The 25235-nt window shown below is 49.3% G+C and overlaps 1 protein-coding gene across 14 annotated transcripts in view; it reads left to right on the forward strand.

Moving 5' to 3' along the window:
* KALRN (kalirin RhoGEF kinase) overlaps positions 1-25235 on the forward strand; it is a 191847-nt gene that overhangs the window by 129628 nt on the left and 36984 nt on the right. For 12 of the 14 annotated variants that reach the window (XM_072122115.1, XM_072122114.1, XM_072122110.1 and 9 more), the window contains 3 exons: positions 3884-4026; positions 4979-5081; positions 14324-14570. In XM_072122115.1, coding sequence (XP_071978216.1) covers positions 3884-4026; positions 4979-5081; positions 14324-14570 — 493 coding nt within the window. Of the gene's footprint in view, positions 1-3883; positions 4027-4978; positions 5082-7423; positions 7573-14323; positions 14571-17555; positions 17693-25235 lie in introns of those variants that run through there. The other 2 variants (XM_072122126.1, XM_072122122.1) reach the window with 2 other exon arrangements.

The raw sequence follows: 25235 nt of genomic DNA on the forward strand, positions 1-25235 counted from the left end.
AGGACTAGTTACGACAGGTAATTGTCTTTTGTTGTTGACAAGAACCTGCTGCCTTTGAAGGACCTGCAGGTTTCTGCCCCCCAGTCAATATCTGGGTAATTGAAGTCCCCCATGATAAGTACTTCACCATGCTTTGAAGCCGCATCCATTTCACTTATCAGCATTTCCTCTGCTGCCTCCATTATATTTGGAGCCTTATAACAAACCCCTAGTAATATTTTATTATTCTTTTTCCCTCCTCTTATCTCCACCCATAGGGACTCCACATTTGCGTTACTGATGTCATCTCGCAGGACGGGCTTTAGGCGAGAATTCACATATAAACAAACCCCTCCCCCTTTTTATTTATACGATCCTTTCTAAAAAGACTATAACCATCTATAGTAACAGCCCAGTCGTAGCTACTGTCCAGCCATGTCTCGCTGATACCCACTGTATCATATTTCCGCTCCAACATCAAGAGTTCCAGTTCCTCCATTTTGTTTGTGAGGCTTCTGGCATTTGTGTACATACACTTTATATGGTTTTCCCTGTCCCTATTCCTTTTGTCCTTATTCCCCAATCTCATTCCAGCCCCCCTTCCTCCCCCATGGACTATGACTCTTCCCAGCTCTCTATGTACACCGTCTATTTGCCCTGCACAAGTGTAGTTGCCCTCCCCCCAGGTCTCTATTTTAAACACTCCTACAACCTTCTAGCCATTTTTTCCCCTAAAACAGCGCCCCCCTCCCCATTGAGGTGCAGCCCATCCCTACTGTAGAGCCTGTAGCCCACAGAAAAGTCAGCCCAGTTCTCCATGAACCCAAAACTCTCTCATACTTTTGAGCCACTTATTTACGTCCTTGATCTCCCGCTGCCTTTCTGGTGTGGCACGTGGTACAGGCAGTATTTCGGAGAAAATTACCTTTGAGGTCCTAAATCTCTGAAATAATTTTTAAGGACCTTCCACCTACCTGTTACTTTGTCATTAGTGCCAATGTGGACCATGACCGCTGGTTCCTCACCAGCCCCTCCCAGTAATCCGTCAACCCGATCCGCAACATGCCGAACCCGAGCACCCGGCAAACAACACACTGTTCTGTATGCACGGTCCTTGTGACAGATTGCCCTGTGTGTTCCCCTAATAATGGAATCTCCCACTACCAGCACCTGTCTGACCTTGCCTGTGCTCCCATTACCCTTCTTACTGGAGCAGACATTCCCCTGGTTGCTAGCGGCCACGTCTTGCTGCAGCATTGCTACCCCAGAGCTGATATCCCCCTCATCCGCCAGCCTGGCAAACTTATTGGGGTGCACCAGATCAGGACTAGACTCTCTACAACTCTTCCCTCTACCCCGCCTTCTACATGTTACCCAACTAGCTGCCCCCTCCCTCTGCACCTCCATACTTCCCTCCCCACACCCATCTTCCCCAGAGAGTTTGTGCTCCAGGAGCAGCAAACTTCGTTCCATATTATCAATTTCCCGTAGCCTTGAAACTTGCTCATTTAGATCCAGAATCTTGGCTTCCAGGTGAGCAATTTTCACACACCCCACACAGCAGTACTCCCCCTCGAACGGGCGTTCAAGGAAAGCATACATGGCACAGGATGTACACCGTGTAGCAATGCCACTTATGGAGTCCATTATTCTAATGGGGATTACAATAGAAATATGCACAGAAAGAAGAGTTTACAGTCGAAGTAACACAAAAAACAGCAGTTACCTGCTAAAGCCCCTCAAACTTAAAGAGAACCCGTCATGCAAAATAACCCCCCTAAACTAAATATATTTTCATAAACTGCCATTAGAGAGCATTGCCTCTATCCCTTCATTGTCCCTCTACATGCCTGTAAACCTAAGCAATGAGGTCCTAAAGCTGTATGCAAATGACCTGTGAAATGTCCAATGAAGCATTAGCATATTCAAGCTGTCCACTCTATTCATGAGTGGGAGGCACAGCCACACCCCCAGTGCATGACTGACAGCCTGTATAATGGTGTGAGGCTGTATAATGATGTGCTTCCTGGTGCTGGTGGCCACGCCCCCTGCAGCCTGTGTGTGCATGTGTGTGTGTATAGGAGAGATACAACAGCTCCAGGCAGCCATGTTACAGCAGAACATGTCAGATTCATGTGTAGCTGATGTCTGTGTCTCTCACCTGTATATTAGGAGGATGCAGCATGTCAGCAGATGCAGCACACACACTAGCCATGCTTTACTATACATTACACACAGACATGAGCAGGGGGAGGAGAGGGGAGGGGTAACAGGGGTGACATCACTGCCTCTGACCATGTGACCAGCCTCATTTACATGATAAAAAATAGATGATTTTACAATGAATAATGTATGAAATAACCAGATAAAGGCTGGGATGGATCCTTGTGAGCTGCTCCAACAGGTAGAGGTGACAGGACTAGTGACACAGACCTGATGACAGGTGTCCTTTAAAGAGAACCCGTCATGCAAAATAACCCCCCTAAACTAAATATATTTTCATAAACTGCCATTAGAAAGCATTGCCTCTATCCCTTCATTGTCCCTCTACATGCCTGTAAACCTAAGCAATGAGGTCCTAAAGCTGTATGCAAATGACCTGTGAAATGTCCAATGAAGCATTAACATATTCAAGCTGTCCACTCTATTCATGAGTGGGAGGTACAGCCACACCCCCAGTGCTTGACTGACAGCCTGTATAATGATGTGAGGCTGTATAATGATGTGCTTCCTGGTGCTGGTGGCCACGCCCCCTGCAGCCTGTGTGTATGAGATACTCCTATACACATGACTGACAGCCTGTATAATGATGTGAGGCTGTATAATGATGTGCTTCCTGGTGCTGGTGGCCACGCCCCCTGCAGCCTGTGTGTGCATGTGTGTGTGTGTTTAAGAGAGATACAGCAGATCCAGGCAGCCATGTTACCACAGATTCATGTGTAGCTGATGTCTGTGTCTCTCACCTGTATATTAGGAGGATGCAGCATGTCAGCAGATGCACTAACTATGCTTTACTATACATTACACACAGACATGAGCAGGGGGAGGAGAGGGGAGGGGGAACAGGGGTGACATCACTGCCTCTGACCATGTGACCAGCCTCATTTACATAATAAAAAATAGATGATTTTACAATGATTAATGTATGCCCTGACTAGATAAAGGCTGGGATGGGATCCTTGTGAGCTGCTCCAACAGGTAGTAGTGACAGGACTAGTGGCAGAGACCTGATGACAGGTGTCCTTTAAGTCCCTTAAACCTAAGTCACACTTAAGACACTGCACACACTTGGGATCAATGCACACTCGCCACCAAGCTCCCACACTCGCTTTTCTGATGCTTCTTTTAAAGGTTATCTGCCACAAAAATCTGCAGAGCTCACTGCAACAAGATCTGGCTGCAGTACTCCATGAAAATAGAAGAAAGCTCTCCTTGCTGAATAGTGACAAAGTTGCCTATTTCTGTTAGAACATAATGAAAGAATAAAAAAATAACTTTTTTGGAGTGCTTTTGCTTTCTTCTATTGTCATACAGAACAATGGATCCTGGCAACTGGAATAAACAGCGGTGAGATCACAAGCAAATACTTCTCTGCCATAAGTGAAGTTTTATAGATGTGACTTATGATGACTGATAGAACATCAGAATTACAATTGGAGCTTTGGTCTTGACTGAAGCCAAAGTCTGAATGTATCCCTAGAATTTTAACTGCAGCTTTGGCTGTGACTACAGTATAAGAATTATTGTAACTTATAAGATGGAATGAATACAGCCAGGTTTCCCTGTATATGTGACTGCCTAGATGTACACAGTTTACATAATGTGGCAGCGTCCTGCGCCCGTCTCCAATAAATTAAGTATCTGATGAGGAGCAGCTTTTCTTTAGACTGTTCTATGTTTGTAGGCGTCAAGTATAGAAGTGAAGCAAGAATGGATCAAAAACATCCGGGAGGTGATCCAGGAGAGGATGATCCATTTGAAGGGTGCCTTAAAGGAGCCAATCCAACCCCCGAAGACCCCTGCCAAACAGAGGAACAATAGCAAGAGGTAGGAGACATGACTGGCACAGATGTAATAATGAAAGAGGTGGTGGGGAACGGCTAAAGAGGACCTGTCACCTAAATTTTCGGCACTAGGAGCTGCTTACTAAAGTAAGCAGCTCCTAGTGCTTGATCAAACGCCGCAGTGTTATAGTGATAGCGTTACCGGAAACCTCCGTTACCGGAAACCTCCGGTAACGCTATCAAACACTGCGGCGGGGTACAGTGTAATCATCAGACAGCTTGCAAAGCTGTCCGATGTATTCATGGGGGGGGGCGGTCCGAGGCGCTGCCTCTTCCCCGGACCCCCCTGCTAGCTCCATAGGCCGGCAGCCACCGCCCCTAGCCACGCCCCAACCCTGCCCCCTCATGAATACGTCGGACAGCTTTGCGAGCTGTCCGACAATTACATCCTACCCTGCCGCAGTGTTTGATAGCGTTACCGGAGGTTTCCGGTAACGCTATCACTCTAACACTGGGGCGTTTGATTGAGCACTAGGAGCTGCTTACTTTAGCAGGTCCTCTTTAAGGCTGGACGTAGCAGGGAGATGTCTCTTTGGGTCTCTCTGCTATAAGGCCAGTCTCTAACCATAGTTTGAGGTCATGTGATTCAATCCTACAGTGTTTCTGTGTACACTAGGATTTCAGTTATTAGGGGCACTCGCTGCACCACATGACCTCAGAATGGAGCATAACGGATATAGTTATGTCATTCACTCTCTCATACTGACCAGAACCTACCCTCATGTATTTAGACAAATGGATCCTTGTAGGGTTTCCACACAGCTTTACCAGACACAGTGATGATACGTCTACAGAATCAATGCTGTGAATAAAGGGACAAGTCAGGTTCTGGCAGTAAATCTGTAGTTGAGGGCAGGATCCAGGGGGACAGGTTGTTTGGTGTTGGAGGAGGTGCACGGTTTATTAATTGTATTTATTGTGTCTTCCCCTTGCAGGGATGGACTGGAGGACCTGGACAGTCAGGGTGACGGCAGCAGCCAGCCGGACACCATCTCTATCGCCTCCCGGACCTCACAGAATACTGTGGACAGTGACAAGGTAAGTTTGGCCCCCCACTACAGAACCTGGAATTCAGAATATTTACTGTGTCATGTGGGGGCGTTGTACATTGCTTGACGTTAGAGCAAGAAGGCAAAACCCATACATTCAAGATGCGGGCACACATTCTGCTTGCAATGCATTTTGATTCGCAATACAATGCTTGTGTCGATCGTATGTGCCTTTCAGCGGGAAAGCATGTGATTGGTACGAAACACCACATGTTTTGCATTGTTTACATGCAGAACGCATTACAATCGGAAAGTGTGTCCACACCCTCCAGGGAAATGCATGCAATTGTTAAGCCGATCGCATGCGTTTCTCTGGAAAAGCATGTGCGTTCGGGCCGAGGACCTCCCCCTGCGCGCTAGCGTCGCGTTATGAACGGACGCCTAGCGGTACGTGTGACCGCGGCCTCAGGGTGAAGACACACATGGCGTTTTTGGGCCGTTTTTACTAAGTGCGTTTTTAGATTGTAAAAAACGCATGCGTTAAAAAACGCATCCGTTTTTTTTAAAACGCATGCGTTTTTGTCCGTTTTTCCGAAATTGCGCAATGAAAACCGGCCAAAAACGCATGCGTTTTCAAAAAATGTGTTTTTAACGATCTGAAAACGCACTTAGTAAAAACGGCCCAAAAACGCCATGTGTGTCTTCACCCTCAGGGTGCGTTAAAACTGCATCGCAATCAGCTTTGAGGTGAGTTTAGGTGCAGTTTTGTCAATTGAACAGGTGAAAGACATGAACTGAACGAGTGAATAAGATTTTGAAGTGTAATCCTGCTCCACAAATGTCATTCACCCGTTCAGTTCATGTGTTTCACCTGTTCAATTGACAAAACTGCACCTAAAACCACCTCAAAGCTGATTGCCATGCAGTTTTAACTGCAACGTGTGAACGCACCCTCAGGATAAGCGATGAACTTCTCACGTCATTCATCCAACATTTAGCACCTAGTGTGTGTCTCCTCTGGCAGGATCATCTCTACTTTTAGCTTCTTATGCCTTGTTTTTTAAAAATAAAAAGGTTTTTAAAATTATGCAAATGTTTACTGAGGGGCTCTGGGCTCCATAAATGTTAATGGAATTTGCATAATCTTTAAAGCCTTTTTTTTCTTGAAAACAAGGGGCTAGGAAGCTTAAAGAGCACCTAAAAAAAGCTACCGCATTTTTAGTGGTCCGGCATATTTATGAGGGGCGGTACAACGTGCTACTTCTTCCCTGGACTGCCCCTCCCACACGTCATAGACCGCCGGTGACTGCTGAGCTTCATGTGGCAGTCACCGCCTCCTCAGACCACCCCCTCATGAATACGCCGAACCGCTGTGAGCTTGGACTGGTATACCTAGAGTACTGCGCTGCAGTGTCTGCTAGCTTTATCCGAGGGTTCCAATAAAGCGAGCAGCTCCCAGTGCTTTTTTTAAGGATGACACGTCCTCTAAAGAAGAGTTGATCTTGCCAGAGGGGGCACACACCGCCTTCACCAGCGCAAAATATTTTGTCGGAATAACAACGAACAGTAGGCAGAGATCTTGTTAAAAATGCTGAAAAAAGATCACACATTGCTGATTTTCTATAGGGGCTTCTGAGGGTCACTGCTGTCATACTGCACTGGTCACTGAATGATAATATGATAAAGTCGGGCAGTATGTCAGCAGGTGAATGATCTGAGGGCTTCTCACCTTCTGTCCTGCCAGCTGGTGACTATATTTTTAATCTTCTCTGTGCCCCCTACAATTCTCTTGCCTGAGAGGGGTGATAAACCTGCTCATCCTGGGCCACCGTGTCCATGAATGCTAGTAAGAGCTGACACTACTGTAACAAGAACTGGAGAGAAGAATCAGCTTGTATATAATCTGTGTGCGGATGTATGTGCTGATCAGGGAAGGGTTGGTGACAGTAATTTGTGATTAGCAGTGTTGGCGGGCACGAGCAGTATCTCCCAGCGGAGAGCAGATTAGCACAAAAACAGCAGTTAGTGACACAGTACTGATATTTTTTTGCTAGTTTCCTGTCCAGCTGGATGTGCAACTAGCATTGGGTGCTGTGTGTGAATTGCGCTCTTTGCTGTTGTATCAGGCCGTCCTTCCAGCTGTTACACAGTGAATGCAGCAGAGCCGGTTGTGTGACATTGCTCTTGCTGCTTTCCCTTGGTTGCCCCTTATGGATCGCTTTCCTTCTTGAATGTGGGCAGATCTATACGTGCCGTTCCTCTCTCGCTGACCACAGATCTGTGCAGTAAGCCGCCTCTCTCCTTCTCCTGGCAGCTAATTGCCGGCGCAGTCTCTGCTAATCACAAGACGTTCCTGACACGCATGTGATTGTGCTGCAGGCTCTGTGCCGGCCCCTTGTGTCACAGTTTGCAAACACTCTGCAGCTGCACCCACACACTGTTCCGACCATCCTGCTGTGCCGTGCAATCACCAGGGCGAGGGTGGAGGGCACACCATGAGAAAGTGGCTGAACACCAAGCACAACAGACGGGCATCAAGTGTAAGTAGAAGGCTCTGCAGCATGTTCTTCATACATGGGGTGCTGCAGGCTGGGCATGGGTGAGCTCACTACCAGTCCCGGGGCCTCTGTGGGATTACTAAGGGCACAGGCTGGGGACCCGGACTAAGTGCTTATCTTTTGATGAGACAAAAGCCAAGAGCTTTTGTCCCCAGTACCTTATGGAAGTGGCCCAGGGTGACAACCCTTTCAGGTTCACATGATATAAGCTAGCTGGATACTTTCATTTACAGACCCCAGATGACATCAATGATTTCCTCCAAACGTAGAGCCTTCCCTGTGTGACATAATGCTAAGACCCCTCCATCTACTTTTATATTGACCCTTTTAATGCCCAGCGCTCCTCCATATTCTCATCTGACGGGTGCATTGTATCTTTACTATTTATATTATGACCCTGCAGCACTAGAGGTGGTGGATGCATTGTCAGGTGGAGTCTCCTAATGCTTGAACATTGACCATGGACACAGAGGTGGTCTCCAGCTGACCCCGCTATATGTTAGTCAGTGCTGTGTGGTGGCTCTCTAGTTGTGCAGGGGTTAATGCTCTGTGTCTTTATTGTGAGGGTAAAGTCCATATAGGGATTGAGGAGACGCCTTTTCTCCCAGCGACTGGGGCAAGTGCCGTCCAACAGGACTGTGAAGAGGCAGTAAATGCTTATCACCTGCTGCAAGGCTCATGGTCCCTGCAGCTGTGTGTGTTCTGCAGACTTGTAATGTCTTACTGACACAGGTCCTGCTGTATTATAATATCCCAGCTGCAGGACTGTGTGATACTTAGGGTGAAGACACACGTGGCGTTTTTAGGCCGTTTTTAGTTAGTGCGTTTTCAGATAGTAAAAAACGCATGCGTTTTTGAATTAAGATAATTGGTCAAACCTGTCAAAAACGCATGCGTGTGTCTTGCAAACGCAGACAAAGCCTCGCCCACTGGGCGGCCCGATCGCATCGGCGTTTCTATGGAAACGCCTGCGATCGGGAATGAGCTGCCGGTGTTTTGCGTTAATTTAATGCAAAACACCGGCGGCTCGTTCCCGATCGCAGGCGTTTCCATAGAAACGCCAATGCGATCGGGCCGCCCAGGGGGCGAGGCTTTGTTTGCGTTTGCAAGCGCAGACAAAGCGCCACGTCTGACATCACCCATAGGCTGGCGCCACACGTAGCGCTTTGTCTGCACTTGCAAACGCAGACAAAGTCGTGCCCACCGGGGCGGGCCGTTGCTAACGCGATGCTAGCGAACAGGGCCTACCGGGGCGGGCCGCGGCCCGATTGCATTGCCGTTTCCGTTTCCATCAGCGTTTCCGTTAATTTAATTCAAAACACCGGCAGCTTGTTCCCGATCGCAGGCGTTTCCATAGAAACGCCGATGCGGTCGGGCCGTGGCCTGCCCCGGTAGGCGCGGGTTTGTCTGCTTTTGCGTTTTCAAACACCAACAAAGTGGTGCGTGTGGCACTGGCCTGAGAGTGATGCCACACCTGGCGTTTTGAAACCGTTTTTGGTCAGTTTTTAAGCAATCCGTTAAAAAACGGATGCGATTTTTAAGGCATGTGGTTTTTTTTACGGACTGCTTAAAAATGGACCAAAAACGGTTTCAAAACGCCAGGTGTGGCATCACCCTTACAGACAGTGGGGGGGGGGGGGCTTGTTATTTTGACACCAGCCTTGATAGTCCTTTGACCCTGGCGCATTGTGTGTCCATTTTATGACACGACACACAACCTCTCCTTGGTGGCTCCAGCAGGGGGCAACGCGGCCCTAGAGTCCAGTGTAGTGAGTATTCACCTATTTTCTGTCATGCAGCAGATGGGGGATAGTGCAGGAGGCAGTGAAAGACTCAATGGGGCACATTTACTTACCTGCCCGAGGAGTTCTCCCAAAGTGCATTGTTACAACAATAATACACTGTGCCGCGATTTACTAAGATCGCGCGCCCGATATCCTGAATGTGTCGCTTCGCCACTCAGGTCCGACAGAGTTCACCTTCTTCTTCCTGGTGCATGTAAGTGCTTGGGCTTGCGACACAATTTGAAAGTTAAATCCCGTGCTCAGTCCGAATCAGTCCGATCGTCCGGCGATTTGTACCGCATGAAAGCAGCGCAGCTGCGACACAATCCCCAGTTAAATACCTGTTCCAGCGGCGCAAATCCCAAAAATGTCAGAAAACCCCACGAAAGTGCGGTTGCAGGACTTTAGTAAATAAGCCCCAAGTGTTTGTTACAGTTGTATCTGGTCTGGACAGTGCTTTGAGCTAAACAATTCAACAGCAGAATTCTCCTTCCTGTACTGATTATTTGTTACAATGTATCAGTGCAGAGGATGGTTTAGACTGGGAACATCTGTTATGAGAAGCATTAAATAATACTATTAGATCATGAGCAGATATTTACCCTCAAGGCGCAAAAAAAAAAGGATGTTTTGTCTACCAACAGCAAGCAGAGATCTTACAAATGGTGAAGAACTGGCAAAGTCTATGAGAAACTGGGCAAGTATTAACTGTGGTACAATGATAAAGCGTGAAATGGCCGATAACAGCGGACAATAGAGAGCTGACACATGTTCTCACTCATTCTGTGTGTGTGCATGGCTATCCTCAGCACAATCATTTCCTCTGCTCTGCAGAAGTGTTTATATAGCATCCAAGGGTCAGGCCTTATCTGATAAGGCTCTGGCCCACACAGGGTTAAAGTCTGACTGGCTGTGACTGGCGGTAAGTAGCCTCCATGTCTCTGGACTAAGTGGGGAAAAATGTACTCCATTGCTGCTCTTGCTAAGCCAAAAGCTCCTTGTATCAGCCTCCGCAGTAAGGCTATATTCACACTGCCGTTGCCCGCCCGTACTGTACCGTAGCGGGCAACGGCAGTGTACGGGGAGAGGAGGAGGAGGTGAGCGCAGCTCACCCCCGCCCCTCTCCATAGCAACCTTTGGCGCACGGCCCCGTATTACGGGAAAAGATAGGACAGGGTGACGTAGGGTGCCGTGCGCCCATAGGAGTGTATGGGGGACGTATATCGGCCGTATATACGTCGGCCGTATATACGTCCCCCATACGTTCGTGTGAATGTAGCCTAACATTGTACCAGATTCTGGAGCAGATTTTACACTGTTTATTCTATGAAAATAACTATTATACATTCTGTTTGTAACCACACCCCTTATCTGAGGTCACACGCCTTGTGGGGTGAGATGAATAAAGTCATGTTTTACAATAGTAATAATAAACCACAGCAAATCAGAACAGTTTAGGAAGGGGTTAACAATGGTGTCCGGCTGGTGATGAGCGGAGGCTCTGGGCCTCTTCCAGGTGAATGTTTGCTGTAGGAAAATGTCATTTCTCCAGGTTCCCGTGGTCCTGCCAGTGTCTTGCCCATTGCCAGGTTCATATTTCATTCCTGGGTAAAGATTCCACAATCCCTCCAGTGATCAGCATTGACACCCCTAATATCAAGATACTACCAGGACCCCTGCCCGCCATACCCACTGAAGTGTCCTGACAGTCTGGATGGTGAAATCCAACATTTTTTGCTTAATATTTTTTCCTGCAATTACTAAAACAGTGACCGAGAATTATCAAAAGTAGTTCTGTGCTCCAAGGTTCAGCTGTATACTCATGCCGTGCTGTGTACCCTGCTCCGCTGTATACTCATGCCGTGCTGTGTACCCTGCTCCGCTGTATACTCATGCAGTGCTGTTTACCCTGCTCCGCTGTATACTCATGCAGTGCTGTGTACCCTGCTCCGCTGTATACTCATGCAGTGCTATGTACCCTGCTCCGCTGTATACTCATGCAGTGCTATGTACCCTGCTCCGCTGTATACTCATGCAGTGCTATGTACCCTGCTCCGCTGTATACTCATGCAGTGCTATGTACCCTGCTCCGCTGTATACTCATGCAGTGCTGTTTACCCTGCTCCGCTGTATACTCATGCAGTGCTGTGTACCCTGCTCCGCTGTATACTCATGCAGTGCTATGTACCCTGCTCCGCTGTATACTCATGCAGTGCTATGTACCCTGCTCCGCTGTATACTCATGCAGTGCCGTGTACTCTGCTACACTGTATGCCTGTGCAGTGCTGTGTACCCTTCTCCGCTGTATACTCATGCAAGTCTATGTACCCTGCTCCGCTGTATACTCATGCAGTGCCGTGTACTCTGCTACGCTGTATGCCTGTGCAGTGCTGTGTACCCTGCTTTGCTGTATACTCATGCAGTGCTGTGTACCCTGCTCCGCTGTATACTCTTGCAGTGCTATGTACCCTGCTCCGCTGTATACTCATGCCGTGCTGTGTACCCTGCTCCGCTGTATACTCATGCCGTGCTGTGTACCCTGCTCCGCTGTATACTCATGCCGTGCTGTGTACCCTGCTCCGCTGTATACTCATGCCGTGCTGTGTACCCTGCTCCGCTGTATACTCATGCCGTGCTGTGTACCCTGCTCCGCTGTATACTCATGCCGTGCTGTGTACCCTGCTCCGCTGTATACTCATGCCGTGCTGTGTACCCTGCTCCGCTGTATACTCATGCCGTGCTGTGTACCCTGCTCCGCTGTATACTCATGCCGTGCTGTGTACCCTGCTCCGCTGTATACTCATGCCGTGCTGTGTACCCTGCTCCGCTGTATACTCATGCCGTGCTGTGTACCCTGCTCCGCTGTATACTCATGCCGTGCTGTGTACTCTGCTCCGCTGTTTACTGATGCCGTGCTGTGTACCCTGCTCCGCTGTATACTCATGCAGTGCTGTGTACCCTGCTCCGCTGTATACTCATGCCGTGCTGTGTACCCTGCTCCGCTGTATACTCATGCCGTGCTGTGTACTCTGCTCCGCTGTTTACTGATGCCGTGCTGTGTACCCTGCTCCGCTGTATACTCATGCAGTGCTGTGTACCCTGCTCCGCTGTATACTCATGCCGTGCTGTGTACCCTGCTCCGCTGTATACTCATGCCGTGCTGTGTACCCTGCTCCGCTGTATACTCATGCCGTGCTGTGTACCCTGCTCCGCTGTATACTCATGCCGTGCTGTGTACCCTGCTCCGCTGTATACTCATGCCGTGCTGTGTACCCTGCTCCGCTGTATACTCATGCCGTGCTGTGTACCCTGCTCCGCTGTATACTCATGCCGTGCTGTGTACCCTGCTCCGCTGTATACTCATGCCGTGCTGTGTACTCTGCTCCGCTGTTTACTGATGCCGTGCTGTGTACCCTGCTCCGCTGTATACTCATGCCGTGCTGTGTACCCTGCTCCGCTGTATACTCATGCCGTGCTGTGTACTCTGCTCCGCTGTTTACTGATGCCGTGCTGTGTACCCTGCTCCGCTGTATACTCATGCAGTGCTGTGTACTCTGCTCCGCTGTATACTCATGCAGTGCTGTGTACCCTGCTCCGCTGTATACTCATGCCGTGCTGTGTACTCTGCTCCGCTGTATACTCATGCCGTGCTGTGTACTCTGCTCCGCTGTATACTCATGCAGTGCTGTGTACTCTGCTCCGCTGTATACTCATGCAGTGCTGTGTACCCTGCTCCGCTGTATACTTATTCAGTGCTGTGTACCCTGCTCCGCTGTATACTCATGCAGTGCTGTGTACCGTGCTCTGCTGTATACTCATGCAGTGCTGTGTACCCTGCTCCGCTGTATACTCATTCAGTGCTGTGTACTGTAAACTAAGTCATCACTATGTATTAGCTGATGACCACTACTTTGTAGCGTCCATACATGATGTCATCCAGCTTTCCACAGAGCCTGGATGTCCTAGGAGTAAGCACTATCTTGCTCCTACTTCTCTGTCAGTCGATCCTGGAGTTCTGTTCTTGATAACCCAGGAATTACGCTGCTCCTTCAGTTTTTGCCTCGCTGTTTTTTCAGTATTTATGTCAATCAGCACAAAACTTTCTTCTGTTTGTTACAATGTATCAGGATTCTTATCATTCTGCAGTCCAAGGTGTTCACCTCCTAAAGAATTGTACAATATTGGGTACATTGTTACAAACCTTCAGATGTGTGTGGGATCAGTAGACACTGTACAGCGAGGACGCTGTGCTGCCGGCCCTGTGCTGGTTGTTCATCACTCTATATTGTTTTATTATGTTTACCTGTGGATTTGCTGTGGATCTGAGACAGAATTTATCCGCCCTCTGTAGTGTAGAAGATGTATTGAAATATTTGTATTCTGTTTTGGAATTCTGTACATGCTTTGTATCCTCTGTAGAGAGGGGCGGGAGAGCTGTAACATCTCCTACAGACTTCTGTAGGGTAATGTAGTGGGCATGCTCTGTGACCCTGTGATAATAGGGAATCTGTAGGATGACACACAATAGGATTAGATACACCACTCAAGCAGACAGTATCCCACATGATAGGATTAGATACACAGCTCAGCAGACAGTATCACACAGAATAAGGATTAGATACACAGCTCCACTGACTGTATCACACAGGGTAGGATTAGATACAGAGCTCAGCAGACTGTATCACACAGCGTAAGGATTAGATACACAGCTCAGTAGTATCATACAGGATAAGATCAGCTACACAGCTCAGCAGACAGTATCACACAGGATAGAATTAGATACACAGCTCAGCACACAACATCACACATGATAAGATTAGATACACAGCTCAGCAGACAGTATGACTGGATACAGCACAGGATTAGATACAGAAGCCCCCTGCCTCTGCAGGTATGGATTGTGGTATACAGTATGAAGCCTCATGCCTCCTCTCTCTTTTGTCTCACAGTTGTCAGGCGGCTGTGAGCTGACCACCGTCCTGCAGGATTTCATCGCCATTCACAGCAATGAGCTGAGCATCCAGGTGGGGCAGACAGTGGAGCTGCTGGAGAAGCCGAGTGACCGTCCAGGATGGTGCCTGGTGCGAACCACAGACCGAAGCCCCCCACAGGAAGGGCTAGTCCCCAGCAGTGCCCTCTGCATCTCTCATTCCCGCAGCAGTGTGGAGATGGAGTGCTTCTTCCCACCAGGAAAAGGTAAGACACAGGGGGCAATGGTGTCTGATTATATTACCTCTGTTGTCTGGCGCTGTGGTCAGCATTTTCTGTGTAACCTTACAATGTGTCCAGTAGGTGGCGCTCTCATGCTATCGATAATATGTGTTTAAAGGACCCTTAAGTCCCTCCCAGGGATCTCAACAGAAAGGCTCCTTCTCCATCAATGAACATCCTTCCTTCCTATTTTCCCTCTGTCCTTTCATTCTTCTTTCCGTTCCTTGCTTCCTCCTGTCGGTGAATAGAAATATTTTGTCCTGTCTGTTCCCTCCAGGCACGATCTGAGCAGATGTAATGAGAAATTCCAATAATTCCATTCACTGACAGCAAGTAGAGAACATTAACACAGTGAACTGTGCACTTTTAAAGCCGCAGGAAAACATTATAAAAGTAAATGCAGCTCTGGGTGTGACTGGAGTGTAATGAAGTCTGTAGTTTTGGTGTTTAGGTGGTGTCCCTATTGCACCCCACCTCATTCCCAGCCCATAATCATGTTTATAAAAGGATTGTAAATGCAGCTGTCGGTGTGACTGGAGTATAGTATAGCCAGGGTGGGTGAGTGGCAGATGCCCTTCTCCTCACCCCTCATCCTTCCCAGTTTAAAACTGTGTGTATAATAGGATTGTTAATGCAGCTCTTGATGTGACTGGAGTATAATACTGGGTCATGTTCATAGTAGGTCACCCCCGCCCCCTGCTCCCCTTATTGTACAGTGGTATCTACTATATTCTGCCCCTGCCCCGGGGGCCGCTCCTGTGACACCTGCTTCTTCTGCTCACATACTTCACATTCACGAGGGGCTTTATGTGATCAGGAGCCTGATGGATCAGTCATGCAGAGAACAGACCGTGCGTCTGGGCACAGGGCAGTGCCCGAGCCCCTCACTGCTCCATCTACAGAAAGTCTGACACCCGCGAGGGGGAGGGGTCAGCGCCAGGCTTGTTAGCAGCATTAATAGTGTTGTAGTATGTAATGTATCAGTCTAGACAGTCCTGGATACATTATCTGCAGTAATACATTGTAACAAACTATCAGCACAGGAGACCGATATGTGCCTCGCAGAGAATTATCTCAACTGGATACAAGTGTAGCAAACCCTCGGAGAGCTGCAAGATCAGAAAAACCTGCACCTCAGTTCACTTCAGACAATAGCTGCAGCATCCCCCCCCCCCCGCCCCCCAACTGACACCCTGGGCTTTCCTGGAACTCAGACAACGTGCATTGTGGGATTCACCTGTTCGTCCCCCTCTTCTTTGTAACCTGTGACCCCTCTCATCCATACACTGCAGTTAGGAAGCAGATGTGGGGATGATCTGTGCCCTGGAAGTGCCGCACCTGAGCTGCTGAGGACAGACTCATCCTGCCACCCCCCAGTCACTGCTAGGAATGAAATCTCATCTGTGAACTTCTCACGGCCGCTTGTCAGTCCCGTCACATCATTCGTTGGGTATTGGGCAGTCCTGATCCTCTGCTACCCCCTGCTATCTCCTCCAGAAGCCCCTCAACTCTGACTACTGATAAATAATGATGTCATAAGTCTCTAAAGCGTGATCTCATTGGTATGGAAATTGATATAATCATCCAATGAATAGTCGTAAGATCAGTCCGTGACCTCATCGGTCTGTGCACAGTGACATCACCAGTTTAGTTAGTGACCTCATCAGTCTGTGGACAGTCACCAGTAAATCTTGGCAGATATAAACCTCTGAGACTTCTAACACAAATGTAGGACTTGATGAGACTCAGCCCTTGTGGCCTCCGCCCTGTAATATAACGTGTCTTATCCTGGGGGGGTCATTTATTTTGGGGAGTTTTTTTTGTTTTTTTACTTTTCTGGGTGCATTAGTAGATTTGTGCAAACATTTGTGCCAAATTTATCTCTGGAGTCCATACTAAGGCAGATTTCCAGACTACAGATAAAGGACCCTCTCTGGTTTTCTGACTGCGCCTTGTGGTGTCGCGGATGGCACGCGTCCAGATTACAGCCGTGTGTTTATCGGAGACGGCGCAGGAAGTGCGGGCGAGCGGCGTTGCAGGATAGCAGTCACCGCAGAACGACTCCACCACAGAAACTATCAGATAAGAAGTGTAAATACCCTGCCCAGCAACCACCACCACAGTTCACCCAACTTTCCACACACCCTGAGTGTCCCTTTGCCTTTGTGTCAGTCTTCATTGTCATTTAGTGTGGATTATTGGATGTGCAACCCGTGCCCCCTTCACATAGAAGAGACAGGACAAGTACATTTATCCTGGTCTCCTGGCAAGCGAGAGGCTGATCTGCGGCATCTTTCTGGGTTCACTTCTTGTCACCACAGAACAGGGGTCCTTTGTTTTTTGTCTACAAACAGCTGGAATTTTAGGCTGCGCCCAGTATCACCCTCTAATTATGTGCAGGTCTATACACTGTGTGCACTGCCCGGGTCGCTGTGTACAGGCCTATACCTTGTGTGCACTGCCCGGGTCTCTGTGTACAGGTCTATACCTTGTGTGCACTGCCCGGGTCGCTGTGTACAGGTCTATACACTGTGTGCACTGCCCGGGTCTCTGTGTACAGGTCTATACCTTGTGTGCACTGCCCGGGTCTCTGTGTACAGGTCTATACCTTGTGTGCACTGCCCGGGTCGCTGTGTACAGGTCTATACCTTGTGTGCACTGCCCGGGTCGCTGTGTACAGGTCTATACCTTGTGTGCACTGCCCGCGTCGCTTTGTACAGGTCTATACCTTGTGTGCACTGCCCGGGTCGCTGTGTACAGATCTATACACTGTGTGCACTGCCCGGGTCGCTGTGTACAGATCTATACACTGTGTGCACTGCCCGGGTCTCTGTGTACAGGTCTATACACTGTGTGCACTGCCCGGGTCGCTGTGTACATATCTATACGCTGTGTGCACTGCCCGGGTCTCTGTGTATAGGGAGCTGCTCCTCCCTCTCTCCTCTGTGGCTCCTCCTGCCCCTCCTGGTGTCCTTCTCCTCCAGTCCCTGGTGCTGAGAGTTTGCTTATTGCTGGTCATGAGAGGATGAAGAGTGGAAGCAGCGGCGCCCCCCATGTCTGCACCCTGTCCTGGTTCTGCTCCAGATGCTGCTGCTGTCTGCTGGGAGGTGGGTGCTCCAATTGTCACTCTCACAGATCAGATGTCCAGATGTGACCCTCAAACCCCCCAGACTACTGATCTCCGCTGAATCCAGATGTTATATCCTATTTGACTGGGAGTAAATATAACACAGCGGCCAGGAGGTTGTAGTGGGGTGCTCCCCCCGGACGTGTTGTAGTGGGGTGCTCCCCCCGGACGTGTTGTAGTGGGGTGCTCCCCCCGGACGTGTTGTAGTGGGGTGCTCCCCCCGGACGTGTTGTAGTGGGGTGCTCCCCCCGGACGTGTTGTAGTGGGGTGCTCCCCCCGGACGTGTTGTAGTGGGGTGCTGCCCCCGGACGTGTTGTAGTGGGGTGCTCCCCACGGATGTGTTGTAGTGAGGTGCTCCCCCCTGGATGTGGTGTAGTGGGGTGCTCCCCCCCGGACGTGTTGTAGTGGGGTGCTCCCCCCGGACGTGTTGTAGTGGGGTGCTCCCCCCGGACGTGTTGTAGTGGGGTGCTCCCCCCGGACGTGTTGTAGTGGGGTGCTCCCCCCGGATGTGTTGTAGTGGGGTGCTCCCCCCGGATGTGTTGTAGTGGGATGCTCCCCCCGGATGTGTTGTAGTGGGGTGCTCCCCCCGGACGTGTTGTAGTGGGGTGCTCCCCCCGGACGTGTTGTAGTGGGCTTCTCCTTTAATGCTAGGTGTCAGTGACGGGTGTGACCCCCTTCCCCCCCGGGTGATACTCGCATTTCTCATGGTAATTTGTAACTGTGCAGGGTCTTTTTGTTGCAGCTTCCAAGTTTATGAATGGAGATTGTCCCAGAGAGGGGCAGGGGGTGGGGAGGCAAAACTTCCCCAAAATGTCAAGTACAACAATTAGTGCTGTCACATTAAACTGCTGAGCTGTGGTCAATGTCTAATGTGACTCTATAATTATAGTGTAATTGCAATCGCTCTCTCCCTGTATATATCTCCATCGCTCTCTCCCTGTATATATCTCCCCATCGCTCTCTCCCTGTATATATCTCCCCATCGCTCTCTCCCTGTATATATCTCCCCATCGCTCTCTCCCTGTATATATCTCCCCATCGCTCTCTCCCTGTATATATCTCCCCATCGCTCTCTCCCTGTATATATCTCCCCATCGCTCTCTCCCTGTATATATCTCCCCATCGCTCTCTCCCTGTATATATCTCCATCGCTCTCTCCCTGTATATATCTCTCCATCGCTCTCTCCCAGTATATATCTCCCCATCACTCTCTCCCTGTATATATATCCCCATCGCTCTCTCCCTGTATATCTCCCTATTGCCCTGTGGCTCTCTCCCTGTATGTATATCCCCATCGCTCTCTCCCTGTATATATCTCCCCATCGCTCTCTCCCTGTATATATATCCCCATCGCTCTCTCCCTGTATATATATCCCCATCGCTCTCTCCCAGTATATATATCCCCATCGCTCTCTCCCTGTATATATATCCCCATCGCTCTCTCCCTGTATATATCTCCATCGCTCTCTCCCTGTATATATCTCCATCGCTCTCTCCCTGTATATATCTCCCTATCGCCCTGTCGCTCTCCCCTGTATATATCTCCATCGCTCTCTCCCTGTATATATATCCCCATCGCTCTCTCCCTGTATATATTTCCCCATCGCTCTCTCCCTGTATATATCTCCATCGCTCTCTCCCTGTATATTTCCCCATCGCTCTCTCCCTGTATATATTTCCCCATCGCTCTCTCCCTGCATATATCTCCATCGCTCTCTCCCTGTATATATTTCTCCATCGCTCTCTCCCTGTATATATTTCCCCATCGCTCTCTCCCTGCATATATCTCCATCGCTCTCTCCCTGTATATTTCCCCATCGCTCTCTCCCTGTATATTTCCCCATCGCCCTGTCGCTCTCGCCCTGTATATCTCCCCATCGCCCTGTCGCTCTCGCCCTGTATATCTCCCCATCGCCCTGTCGCTCTCGCCCTGTATATCTCCCCATCGCCCTGTCGCTCTCGCCCTGTATATCGCCCTGTCGCTCTCGCCCTGTATATCTCCCCATCGCCCTGTCGCTCTCGCCCTGTATATCTCCCCATCGCCCTGTCGCTCTCGCCCTGTATATCTCCCCATCGCCCTGTCGCTCTCGCCCTGTATATCTCCCCATCGCCCTGTCGCTCTCGCCCTGTATATCTCCCCATCGCCCTGTCGCTCTCCCCTGTATATATCTCCATTGTTCTCTCCCTGTATATATCTCCCCATCGCTCTCTCCCTGTATATATTTCCCCATCGCTCTCTCCCTGTATATATTTCCCCATCGCTCTCTCCCTGTATATATCTCCATCGCTCTCTCCCTGTATATATCTCCATCGCTCTCTCCCTGTATATATCTCCCTATCGCCCTGTCGCTCTCCCCTGTATATATCTCCATTGTTCTCTCCCTGTATATATTTCCCCATCGCTCTCTCCCTGTATATATCTCCATCGCTCTCTCCCTGTATATATCTCCATCGCTCTCTCCCTGTATATATCCCCATCGCTCTCTCCCTGTATATATATCCCCATCGCTCTCTCCCTGTATATATCTCCATCGCTCTCTCCCTGTATATATCTCCATCGCTCTCTCCCTGTATATATCTCCCTATCGCCCTGTCGCTCTCCCCTGTATATATCTCCATCGCTCTCTCCCTGTATATATATCCCCATCGCTCTCTCCCTGTATATATTTCCCCATCGCTCTCTCCCTGTATATATCTCCATCGCTCTCTCCCTGTATATTTCCCCATCGCTCTCTCCCTGTATATATTTCCCCATCGCTCTCTCCCTGCATATATCTCCATCGCTCTCTCCCTGTATATATTTCTCCATCGCTCTCTCCCTGTATATATTTCCCCATCGCTCTCTCCCTGCATATATCTCCATCGCTCTCTCCCTGTATATTTCCCCATCGCTCTCTCCCTGTATATTTCCCCATCGCCCTGTCGCTCTCGCCCTGTATATCTCCCCATCGCCCTGTCGCTCTCGCCCTGTATATCTCCCCATCGCCCTGTCGCTCTCGCCCTGTATATCTCCCCATCGCCCTGTCGCTCTCGCCCTGTATATCGCCCTGTCGCTCTCGCCCTGTATATCTCCCCATCGCCCTGTCGCTCTCGCCCTGTATATCTCCCCATCGCCCTGTCGCTCTCGCCCTGTATATCTCCCCATCGCCCTGTCGCTCTCGCCCTGTATATCTCCCCATCGCCCTGTCGCTCTCGCCCTGTATATCTCCCCATCGCCCTGTCGCTCTCCCCTGTATATATCTCCATTGTTCTCTCCCTGTATATATCTCCCCATCGCTCTCTCCCTGTATATATTTCCCCATCGCTCTCTCCCTGTATATATTTCCCCATCGCTCTCTCCCTGTATATATCTCCATCGCTCTCTCCCTGTATATATCTCCATCGCTCTCTCCCTGTATATATCTCCCTATCGCCCTGTCGCTCTCCCCTGTATATATCTCCATTGTTCTCTCCCTGTATATATTTCCCCATCGCTCTCTCCCTGTATATATCTCCATCGCTCTCTCCCTGTATATATCTCCATCGCTCTCTCCCTGTATATATCTCCATCGCTCTCTCCCTGTATATATCTCCCCATCGCCCTGTCGCTCTCGCCCTGTATATCTCCCCATCGCCCTGTCGCTCTCGCCCTGTATATCTCCCCATCGCCCTGTCGCTCTCCCCTGTATATATCTCCATTGTTCTCTCCCTGTATATATCTCCCCATCGCTCTCTCCCTGTATATATTTCCCCATCGCTCTCTCCCTGTATATATTTCCCCATCGCTCTCTCCCTGTATATATCTCCATCGCTCTCTCCCTGTATATATCTCCATCGCTCTCTCCCTGTATATATCTCCCTATCGCCCTGTCGCTCTCCCCTGTATATATCTCCATTGTTCTCTCCCTGTATATATTTCCCCATCGCTCTCGCCCTGTATATCTCCCCATCGCCCTGTCGCTCTCGCCCTGTATATCTCCCCATCGCCCTGTCGCTCTCACCCTGTATATCTCCCCATCGCCCTGTCGCTCTCGCCCTGTATATCTCCCCATCGCCCTGTCGCTCTCGCCCTGTATATCTCCCCATCGCCCTGTCGCTCTCGCCCTGTATATCTCCCCATCGCCCTGTCACTCTCTCCCTGTATATGGTCTTGTTTGTTTCTCCGTCTCCCTTGTATTTCCCCTTGGCCCTGGTTCGTGTGTCTGTGGGACATAAGAAACACGACTTGTGATGAACTCTTTGGTAAAGCAGAAGAAGCGGCTCCATCCTGTGTTTGATCCCTGCAGGGGCCCCGTCTGCAGAGCATTCCTCCCTCCTGGGGCTTTGATGTTGGGATCTTTACTCTCTGGATGGTGGATCCGCTCATCAGGAAAGGTTTCAGTTATAGTCACGCTGCGTCCACTCACCGCTCGGATGTTTTACATTAGTCTTTACTGTTTGCCTGATGATTTTCGCAGCTGGACGAGCATTTGGCGATAAATTTGGCTGTAACCGTGTGACCTCATGTGGCTCCTGGTGCTGTTTCCCCCGTGTTGGATGCTTTCATATCAGAGCCTTCTCAGTATAGTGATCTGGGGGAGTAGCAGTAATAATTACAGATTTTGGTAAAGTATCACACTCACGTAGTGTGCCTCCTGCCCTGCCCCCCACACGCCCGCCAGTCTGGAGTCCAGCTTTATCAGTGTTCCTGCTAACATTGAACTTGTGCTTTAACCCTTTACACTCTATTGATCTGCCAGACTGGTGTCCGTCACTGTCGCTTGTGCAAACAGTTTCAATCCTTAAAAAAAAGTATAATGTGGACAAGGACTCATGTTCCTTGGCATTAGGCTGGGGTCAGCACTTGTCTCGTTAGTTTGAGGCAGTGTAGGGATACTTTTACATTCTACGTTTATCGTACAGCAGACGTATCACGTATCCGCCATGGATTTTTTTTTTTTTTTTAAAAAGGGTTGATTTTTTATGGTGTATAAATGCGATCCATTGCATACATTCTGCATTCATTTTTACAAAGTACAGGAAAACCACAGCAGCCCACGTCTTTCAGTACCAAAATAAAGACCAAAAAAAAGTACATTGTATGTGCATCCGAATTGTCCGTAGACGTAATCGAATATGCTGCAGCCTGTGGCTCCTCAGGCTCCTGCTGAGGAAGTGACTGATAGACAGGATGGAGGGAGGGGATGCAGCAGAATTTGCTTCTCTCTAATAACTGCATTAAGTGTCTGTGACTATTGGGATGCACTTTCCTTATGCAGCAAAACATGTAAGTGTCCAGTACATATATATGGTGGGATTTGCTCTGTATGTGCAAATGTGTGTTGTGTGTACTTCTGCAGCGTCGGACTGGGTTTCCTTAGGCCCACCAGAGAAAATCAATTTGGGGGCCCACGCTTCATTATCTCCCAGGAAATATACTCTAGCAGCTTCCAAATTTTGGTGTTTTCTGATGGACCTCTGGGTTCAGCTTTGGGTTGATCCAGGGCCCACCGGAGGATCCTCTGGTACTCTGGTGGGCCAGTCCGACACTGTACTTCTGTATGTGTAAATGTGTGTTGTGTGTACTACTCTATGTGCATATGTGTGTGCTACTATGTGTATATGCATTATGTGTACTACAGTATGTGCATGTGTGTTTTGTGTACTACTGTACTGGGTGTGACATGCCCAGGAATGTGCCCTCCTGTTCAGGCTGGTGATGTGGGTAGCGCAGGGGTATTACATGTCCAGGAATGTGCCCCCCTGTTCAGGCTGGTGATGTGGGTAGCGCAGGGGTATTACATGTCCAGGAATGTGCCCTCCTGTTCAGGCTGGTGATGCGGGCACTGCAGGGGTGTAACATGCCCAGGAATGTGCCCCCCTGTTCAGGCTGGTGATGCGGGCACTGCAGGGGTGTAACATGCCCAGGAATGTGCCACCCTGTTCAGGCTGGTGATGTGGGTAGCGCAGGGGTATTACATGTCCAGGAATGTGCCCTCCTGTTCAGGCTGGTGATGCGGGCACTGCAGGGGTGTAACATGCCCAGGAATGTGCCCCCCTGTTCAGGCTGGTGATGCGGGCACTGCAGGGGTGTAACATGCCCAGGAATGTGCTCCCCTGTTGTTGTCAGCCCCTGTGCCAGGATGCAGAGATATGGGCAGGACACCGCACATGATGAGAATTTACACCAGCGAGGAAGCGTTCAGTGTAAAAATTTAAGTTGTTTTTGGTAATATCGGCAGACAAAATATTAGTCACAGTGTCTGATGCCAAATGATGAATGTGGTGTAGTCTAGGACTTGGGTTATTTTACACCAGAAAACTGCAACAAAATCACATGATATGCTCTGCGCCAGAGACAGCGGCCCGCTGCTGCGATGACGTGTAATTCTTTCACTATAACCTGTGGCTGTACAGGCAATGGCTATAACTGGTGCACAGATTTGGGGCAGGAGGACCCTGTGCTGGCTCGCTCCACTATCTAGCACCCAAATGGCGTGGAGGTGACGTGAGGTGGAAAATAATCGCTATTCCTGACAGTACACAAGGAAAACTGGTGTACACATCCTGGTAAATACCCTCATGGTGCCTATAGGAGATGTACCCCATGATCTGCCTGTACACTGTATATACATGGCACCTATAGGAGATGTACCCCGTGATCTGCCTGCACACTGTATATACATGGCACCTATAGGAGATGTACCCCGTGATCTGCCTGTACACTGTATATACATGGCACCTATAGGAGATGTACCCCGTGATCTGCCTGTACACTGTATATACATGGTGCCTATAGGAGATGTACCCCATGATCTGCCTGTACACTGTATATACATGGCACCTATAGGAGATGTACCCCATGACCTGCCTGTACACTGTATATACATGGCACCTATAGGAGATGTACCCCGTGATCTGCCTGTACACTGTATATACATGGTGCCTATAGGAGATGTACCCCATGATCTGCCTGTACACTGTATATACATGGCACCTATAGGAGATGTACCCCATGATCTGCCTGTACACTGTATATACATGGCACCTATAGGAGATGTACCCCGTGATCTGCCTGTACACTGTATATACATGGTGCCTATAGGAGATGTACCCCATGATCTGCCTGTACACTGTATATACATGGCACCTATTGGAGATGTACCCCGTGATCTGCCTGCACACTGTATATACATGGCACCTATAGGAGATGTACCCCATGATCTGCCTGTACACTGTATATTCATGGCACCTATAGGAGATGTACCCCATGATCTGCCTGTACACTGTATATACATGGCACCTATAGGAGATGTACCCCGTGATCTGCCTGTACACTGTATATACATGGTGCCTATAGGAGATGTACCCCATGATCTGCCTGTACACTGTATATACATGGCACCTATTGGAGATGTACCCCGTGATCTGCCTGCACACTGTATATACATGGCACCTATAGGAGATGTACCCCGTGATCTGCCTGTATACTGTATATACATGGTACCTATAGGAGATGTACCCCATGACCTGCCTGTACACTGTATATACATGGCACCTATAGG

The sequence above is a fragment of the Engystomops pustulosus genome, chromosome 8 (genome assembly GCF_040894005.1).
Source record: "Engystomops pustulosus chromosome 8, aEngPut4.maternal, whole genome shotgun sequence".
Classification (NCBI taxonomy): domain Eukaryota; kingdom Metazoa; phylum Chordata; class Amphibia; order Anura; family Leptodactylidae; genus Engystomops; species Engystomops pustulosus.